This window comes from Dioscorea cayenensis, chromosome 11 (genome assembly GCF_009730915.1).
Source record: "Dioscorea cayenensis subsp. rotundata cultivar TDr96_F1 chromosome 11, TDr96_F1_v2_PseudoChromosome.rev07_lg8_w22 25.fasta, whole genome shotgun sequence".
In the NCBI taxonomy this organism is placed as follows: domain Eukaryota; kingdom Viridiplantae; phylum Streptophyta; class Magnoliopsida; order Dioscoreales; family Dioscoreaceae; genus Dioscorea; species Dioscorea cayenensis.
Genome location: NC_052481.1, coordinates 4780640 through 4789507, shown reverse-complemented (window position 1 = coordinate 4789507; position 8868 = coordinate 4780640). Strand labels below are relative to the sequence as shown.

At 35.0% G+C, this 8868-nt stretch overlaps 1 protein-coding gene across 3 annotated transcripts; it reads right to left on the bottom strand.

The window, feature by feature from the left end:
- Positions 1-689: 689 nt before the first annotated feature.
- Positions 690-4074, bottom strand: LOC120271443 (E3 ubiquitin-protein ligase DIS1-like). Of its 3 annotated transcripts, none has more exons than XR_005540038.1 (2): positions 3922-4074; positions 690-1885 (listed from the first exon to the last, which is right to left on the bottom strand). XR_005540038.1 is itself a non-coding variant. In XM_039278122.1 (2 exons), the coding sequence occupies exons 1-2, from the start codon at positions 3958-3960 to the stop codon at positions 971-973; spliced, it is 333 nt and encodes a 110-aa protein (XP_039134056.1). In that variant the 5' UTR covers positions 3961-4074; the 3' UTR covers positions 690-970. The 3 variants fall into 3 exon arrangements, 1 of the variants encoding a protein (XP_039134056.1); XM_039278122.1 differs by having other exon boundaries at positions 690-1264; XR_005540037.1 differs by lacking the exon at positions 690-1885 and adding an exon at positions 1904-2863.
- Between the last annotated feature and the right edge of the window lie 4794 nt (positions 4075-8868).

Genomic DNA, 8868 nt, shown 5'->3' with positions numbered 1-8868 from the left:
CTCGGAACAGCCTAAGAGCTCTCTGCCATCTCCGGCCATTCCTCCCTGGAGTATCAGGGAACAAAACCTGGTTAAGCCTGAAGAAGAAAAGCCTCATGGCGAAGACCATGTCAGTGTAAGACCCCCGCATGCGCGTGGCGAGGGGGAGCTTGAGCAGGAAGAACCAGAGAAGCACAACGTGGAGATGGCAATGCGGGTGGCCACAGGCCGCAGCAGCCAGTAACTTGAACTTGAGAAGCAGCACCATGAGAGGCGTAAGAGATTATTCTTCACATTGATGTGTACACCCTTTTAAGAAGAAATTCATATAATGCAGAGTATAATTGAATAAAAAGGCAAGGCAGAAAGGATGATAAATCAGTTCAATTCTCTTTAAGCTTTTGTGGAAACTTCAATCATCTCACCTTTATCGCATTATTGGTGCCAATAGAGGGTCTCTGCATTATTTTCATTGCTAAATTATAAGTTAGCAAGAGGACTATGATTTCTCTGTGGTAATGAGTAGCAGAAAGCAAGTAATATGAAAGCAGGAAATTTGATGGATATACATTCTTTTGCAGAATCTTAAGACTCATGGACCATTAATTCATAGAGCTTCCTTGAAGAATAATAAGGTATTGATTTAAGAATTCAATTGCTTGAGAAATGTGAAGTCTGTAGTATTTCATTAATGAGATGTACTGCAGAAATTATACACTGATGAGTAAAACAATGTTGCCATTTCAGACAATGATTTTATCAAGAGAGACAGTTCGCACATTGAACATGACAATGATATTAAGCTTATCCATAGGCATTTTATTATGGTGAAGACAAAGCGTGATCACATAATGATTGATGACTATACTTTGTTCAAGTATAATGGGAGTTTCATGCTATCACATGCCTGTTTAGACTCTATTGGTAACTGGGAAACACCAAATATGACTATATCATTGTTCTTTCCAAATGCGGCCAGTCACCCGAAGTTTTAGTTCCCGCCTGTTGCCGCTGAAGAAAAACAGAAGAAAAACAGAGCCATGTCACGATGAATGACAAGCCCATCATAACTAGCCCTTACTTTCCTGTGACCATCTCTTATGCTTCTTGGCACACCATGCCATATCATTTTCCGGCCATTGCCACCTACTTCCAAACTATAAGTGAAATTCTTGGCCTCGTTTGCATCATCCATGAATCTTAAGAAAGCCATGTAAACCGGTGCCACACCCAAGAGGAACTCGTCAAAATGTAGGCAGAAGTGCTGGCCAAAACAATTGAACACCTGCATGACACAAGAAGAAATTAATCCAAGTGGTTTCAAATTATGTTTATGGTAACAAAAAGCATAACCAGTTTAAAGCTGAAGAATATCTGAAACTTCAAACTACTGTTTGTACTCCCATCACCAGTTCTGATTCAAATTTGAAGAAAACAGCATCTGTCAGCTATAGAACGTTACTGTCAATATCAATAAATAACATGAAATCAAAACAAGGAAGGTGTCTTAAAATGAGCATCCATGTCGCATTTTCAACTTCATGAGGGTTAGACTTCACATAACGATGATTAAAAGTGATCCCATCATGCATGTCGACCTTATAGTCATTTTTCAAGTGAACAACAAGCATTAGAATACCACTTTTAATCGAGCATTCTGATCCTGCTTATGGACAATCATAGGGCCTGAATTACAAAGCTGTTCATGTTTCAGTTTGCAAGCATATGGTCAATCATAGGGGATATTTTCATGGCATCCATGGTTTTAATATTTGCAAGCAAGCTCAAGGGACTCAGCCACTTTCTCAAGAGCTAAGCACCCGTTGTTACCCAGTTGTTGACAGGTAGGACAGTGATTTTGCACTCTTAACTTACAACTGGAACAGAGGGTATGACCAGCAGGGCACTACAATAAATTAAAGAGTTTAGTATCATCTCATTTGTTATTTAAGAGAAACAGAAGCATTAGACGTGACACTTTTGCCATAAAGATTATGCAACGATACATTAATCAACCAAATTGGTTGTTTAAGCCACCTGAAGCAATACTCAAAACATTTAAAAAAAAAAAATTCCCACTTGCAACTTGATGAAGCTTGATATAGCATGTATCTCAACAAATTGTTGTTATCCTGACCAAAATCACCCTTTCAAATATTTAAACAAGAGTAATCAGGTTCCATCCAGCTGAAAACAAAACTAAGCAAAGGTAGGATTACTAAGATTATACTGAAACTAAACAATAAATGAAAACTGTGTTTCTTCCACATAATACAAATCTTATATATGGATAACACATAGTAACAATTACCTTCCAAGTAGTATATTTTACCAAAAAAAAACCAGCATCCGTGTAAGATTTGTTTCTAATGTGCATGGACAGCGAGCTGGAAAATAATTTATGAGGCCAAAAGAGTTCCAAAGTAATTTAAAATGAATGATTTACAAGGCCAAATGTTGGGTTTGGTAACACAGCATGAAAAGAAAACCCATGGTTCTCAATAAGAGGAAGCGCAATGAAGCTGGTGTATTGGAGGGTACATTGAGTTTGTACAGACTGGACATTGCAGGAGCTTATCCAAACCAGTTGTGGAACTTATGCATACTTTGACACCAGAATTTGTAGAAACTTTGCCATGATTGATATTTTCAAATTCATCTCTAGCAGTTGATGATTCACTATCAGTGGATTGAGATTCAGAAATCTTCATGAAAATTTTGCTCCCAAAAGACATTATTCTTGTAAATTGGTTTCAGATAGCAACTAAAGTTAAAATTCAGTATACAAGCTTTTCCTTGAATACATATGCCTGTAGTAGGCTTCAACAAGATCTTCTACGCATCTAAGAGACTTGGAGTTTCAAGGGATCAACATGATAATAACCTGAAGAATGAAAAGAGGTTTTCTATATCAGTAAATTTTCAACAGAACTTGACTTTTTTCAAGCATCAAGCTAAATACTTGATACTGGACTTATTAATGTGGAAATTAAGAAAATTAAGAGTTTCTTTTGAAGAATGCAAAAAGATATCCCAAATATAAGATTTAGGAAGCAAAAGCCAGAGAATGTCCTGTGATTGCACTACAACTTCACAAGATTAATAAATTTTCCACACCTGATAACAAATGTGATGCTTAAATATTAGATATAACAAATATGATATATCTAATGCTCGCAAATAAAATACCTTGTAACTTGCATAACATGACATAAACTATTATAAAGACCAAAGTTTTGTTTGTGTTGGCAATGGTTGACAAACAAGCATGCGTAATTTTTACATGTTATCATGCCATACGGGACTCAAACTGGCTCTAAGGCATTATAGATATAATAATCTTCTATAAAAATTGGACAAATGTTAATGGAAGGCATGTACATCACACATTAAAAACGAAAGAAAACATGAGCAGTTTCTCTGGCCAAATGGCAAAGCTCAAACTATTCTCACTAATGTACATATGATTTTTTTAACATGAGAGTGATAGCCAATCAAAGAGGTCATATATCCATTAAAGCGCATGAGTTAGAGAATTAAGAACTAAATCCAAAAAACATCATTAGAAAACACCTGAATTCAAAAGCAATTCAATAATGCAAAGAAGCAAACAATCTCCACTGGTTCCAAGATAACATCCTTGCAAATCTTAACTCCTTGATAAAGGAAAAGGTAAGTGGATATAAAGGCATAGAAGCATGCTTAAAAAGCATAATTAAGATCTAAATCTAACTAAATACGACAATTGGAAAACCAATAGAAGTAAATGATTAAAAAAAATTCACAAGATCACTCCTTTCCATAAATTAAAGAACAAAGCTGTGAACTTTTAAATAACCCTTACCAATTGAAGTGAATCCCATCCCACAATAACAAATTCTCTCAAATATACCAACCTTTCTCAAGTAGCAAAAAGCAAAAAGATGAATGATGCTTCCTCACCTGAGAATGCCCTAAAATCCCAACAAATCCGAGCTCCATGATCACATCTCCAGATGATATCAGAGCGGGAGCCAAAGGAAGACATTAGGACCGAAGTGATGCCGTCGAGGCGCCTGGAAAACGACGGATTGCTTATGTCCATTTGTGGTTTTTTTTTTCTTTAAACAAAAGTAAACAACTCAAATGTTCCTGCATGTTATATATATTTCTATTTCGGTGACCCAATTTTACAAAATTACAATTTGATATTTTATTTCTAGTTTTTATTACAATTTAGTCATCTGAGCATGCTCTATTAACAGGCAGCACATGTGGCATACTACGTGATATTAAATTGTCTGAATGATGGGCTGCCATGTGAGGTTTTGTTTTGTCAAAAATGATTACACCTACTTTTGGTTGGTAGGTGACATCAGGTGGGTTAATCAAGAATTTAAACTCTTAATATTATCCAACTCTGTAAATAAATAGACATGAAGGCTGAAGCCCTTCATGGCACCAATTGTGATAAGTGAATGAGAGTGTGAGAGTGAAGAAGTGAGAGACATAAATAGAGTGAGGAAAATATTGTTGAGAGTTAGTATATTTTTTTAGTATAAGAAAGAGTACTGGTTTTCTCCTTAGAGAGTTTATAACTCTTAAAATTTTCTCACTAAATTTTTTTATCTTTGCCTATAGTTTTTACCCTAATTATTTAAGAGTTTTCTAGCAATATTTGTGTTCATTTAAATTTTCAACAATCTTTTTATTCCTTATGTTGTGACCCTACTTTATTTAAGGGTTTCCCACTACATGACACATTTTTCTCAGAGTTGGTATTTGAGTTGGCATATGTCACATGTGATCACCCTTAATGCAGTTAAAAATGTGGGACTAAATCGTAATTTTTGAAACTGAATAACTAAAATAGAAACCAAAAAATGATAAGGGATCATTTAAGTTTTTTTTAATATTGTAAAAAATAATTACAGAAATGCTTATGTTGTGTATTAATTACTAAAAATGTACATAAATGCACATGCAACCTTCAATTGGTGGGTCCTCCATTTTATTTAATTTTTTTACCCTACTCTTTCTTCTCCGGACACTTTTTCTCCTGCACAACTAGTAGATTCACGGCCATAAGCTTTCGTTGTCTTTTGACGGTGGGATGTTGGACTATTACTAGGACTCGGTGGCCATTGGTGCATGCACTGCCATGGAGAAAAAGGTGCTCATTTCTTGTTCCTCCTAGTACAACACCAGCCCCAACTCAAACACACTCTCCAATGTCACACTTTGGATCATCATCGTGGGAGTCGGAACTCTCGACCTTGACTTTCCTACTTACTTTCTCTCAGCAAGAACTACTCCAATGTCTAACTATACTTAGGCAACGATGAGTTCAGAAAGAGTACATTGTCAGAGAAACTGGCGGTATCAGGAAGCACTCCATGTTTACCAGAGAAGTAGATTGGGTGAAATTAAAAATTGATTAAAAAATGGGGCCCATACATAGATGTGTATTTTTTTATTAAACTATAGCAAGCGTATTTCTGTAATTATTTATTTTGTTTACAATATTTTTTTTTTAAAAAAAAAACCTCCATTTGTAGGTCTAATGAACAAATCCTTTGCATTATTATGTCTATTTCTTTGTTTTTTTTCCCATAATTTATAGTAAAGTAATTGGTTCGTTAAAATGATTTTTGGGTGCATTGACAACCTAAAACATTTTCCTCATAATATACTACATAATTATTATTGTTTTCTTTTCTTAGGTTGCACAAGTTAGCCAATAATAATGACCCAATGGATTCAGAATGGAGGGGTGGTGCCCTTATAACCATATGTTGAAGCCCAAATAGGAGAGAATAAAAGGAGAGAAAAAACTATGGTAAAAAGACCAACTTAACCCTATATATATTTAAGTATGAGGTTTACATGTTTTGTTTATATTAATTGTGTGGGTGTTGATGTACTACATCCCTGTTCCATGGTAGAACCGTGTCCATAAGATTAGCACTCATAGATGAAGGCCATGCTCAACTTAAATAATTTTGATAGTTTCGGTGGGCAGTGTGATTAGGAGAGTCACTTAAAAACTCATTAGAATAAGGAACACACACACAATCAAGCAAGAGAAAGGAGACACACAAGTTGGTAACCCAGTTCGGCACAACCTTGGCTACATCTGGGGAGCCAAGCCCGGAGAAACAATCCACTAAAAGAGGTGATAGAATAAAGAGTACAACTCTCCCTTTCTTACTCAAGACAAAGAATACCCTCTTAAGATTGCCCGATGCGCACTCTCCTCAACCCTCACCAAAGGGTCTCTTACTTGTGGCTTGTGCTAAATCTCCAATTGATCCTTCCTATTTTAGAATTCTTCTCGGCTTCCTAACTTGGACACCTTCCAAAGCCAGATGTTGCAACACCCCGTTGCAACATTGCCCATCTTACTGAACATGACTGAGTTCTAGCAAGTTGCACCCGAATCTGTGACCTTCAACCTTCTCAGTTTCTTCAATCCGCCTTGTAGTAGTTGACTCAACTCGAGCTCCTCCTGCCTGCAGTTGCTTCCTTACTCACGCCACTTCAGTAAGTCTCCTCTCTCGAGGAACACGCCTACCAAGGCACATGCAACCATCTCACCAAAGATGGTCACCGAAGATCTCCTGATTTTCTTTCCAAACTTGGTCAAAGTTTGGTCTTCCCAAATGATCTTTGTTTGACTCATGGTAATATTGTTACTAAACTTGATCTTATCTCATCCAGGTTTAGCCTTCAATATCTTCAAGCATGATCTCCAATCATCCATCCTTGGATCTTCAAATCTCTAATCATATCTCATGTAATCTTCAATCAAATCTCCATACATGATTAGTCTCCTTGAATAGCTCCTCCCATAATTAGCTCTTAAGTCTTCCTTCAAATTGTGTTGCTAAATATGGTCTTGATAATCTCATTGGCTTGTTCTTACCTAACTTAGTTTGTGTCTTCAAATAGCTTCACACCAAACTAAGCTCCATGCAATCTTCATGATGATCTTTTATTTTTGCCAATGATAGAATATTCCTCTTTTTCTTTAAGATAAATCTTTCCTAAAAGGAGTTCTATCAAAGATATGATTTATCATCCCGGATTTTACCAGGGATAGATAAACATATCTTAATAAAACTTACCCTTCTTGAAGAGATCCATTTAACTTGAAGCACTTTTCAAAATTAGTTGATCATCACATGAATTATTGAGAGGAAAATCACTAAACATAGTCTCCATCATGATCTTTTGGCTCTTGTATCTTCTCATGTCATAACACCAAGCTTTAGCCGCATCATCATCCTAGTCACTCCTTCTTTTTGCCAAGTCATCATTGCCACGTCATCTTCATTTGCCATGTCACCTCTTGGCTTCTCATATAATATCAATCCATGTCGTAGACCTAACAATTTTTTTTAAAAAAATAAAATATATGATAAAAACATCCTGAATGTTATAACTAACTAGAGAATTATATATGAATATATATATATATATATATGTAGACAAGCCGCATGACTCCCATAGAAGAAGTCAAGGGTTTGACTTCATCCCAATGCATTATTGAGATGTAATAATCAAAAATGTGCCCAAATACCATTTTTTTAATAAAAGGTGCTTCTACTTTATTCTGGTTCGACAGATGGGTTAATAACTATGGACCTAGATACCTTTGGCTTAAGGCTTTTTGGGATTCTCCTTAGCAATTTGGAACTATAAGAGAACTATCGCATTTGCTGCAAATGCCCCTGATACAGGTTGACACCACACTTTTAAACGTAGCTAGTAGCAAGAGCTCCACTTCCAAGGCGCCAGTAATGGTAAGAGATGGAGACTAACTTCTAATAGTCATTTCATAGTCAAGACGTTTTATGGCTTCCTTAACCATGGCGGTACTCTTTACCCGATGGCACGTATTATATGGAAAAAGGGGCATGCTCTCGGAAAATCAACCTCTTTAATTGGATGATGTGGAATAATCATATTCTCACTTTTGAAAACCTTGTGATCCGAGAGTGCAACATGTCACTGATTGCCAACTATGTGTTATGTCACACAACAATTGAACCAATCATAGCGGTCTACATTTGTCATTTTTATTTTTGTACCAAAATTTTAAAAGCAAATTGTAATTTTAAAAAATTTTATAATTAAAAAAACATTGATAATTTCAAAATTGATGAAACTTTCATATAAAAATATCGTTGAAATATAAACTTTAATTAATTATAGATTATTAGAGGGATTGTATTCTATAAACTTCAATAATTTTTAAAATTTAGATTAAGTGTGTTGTTTTTAAAAGTTTGAGTAATAATATGCTTAGTTAAGTTTCAAACATTATTATCAAAATCATGACAACTATGTCAGGTGCGAATATTATTTTTAACATATGTTGATCTCTCCTATGCGCTTGGGGGCAAAATAATAATAAGTGTATGAAGGTAGCTTGTCTATATTATAAAAAAAATAAATAAATAAATTAAGTAATGCAGACAAGTAACAACTTTAGTTATGAAAGAAAGTTGAACCCTTAAACTGTGCTTTCGGAGAGAAGTATGTTATCATTCTCTTATTGCGGAGGTGGTGCGAAATTTTCTTTGGGATAAGTTCGATAAGGCCACTCACTTTAACCAATGTTGTATAAGAGAAAAGGTTATCATTCTTATAATGTGAAAGTGATACTCAGACCGTTATTGGTTTTTTTACTTTTATTATATTACCATATGATTGATATTGTATATATAGTAAAATGGTATTTAAAAGATTTATTATTATTTTTTTATACACTTCGAAAAGTAGTCTTCATCGATTGCATACCCGGATTAAATTTTTGAGAGGACTTGCATACTCTATGACTTTTTATAGTGCTATAAATATAGTTTTTTTTTAAATTCAAACTATATATCTCTATAACTCACTATT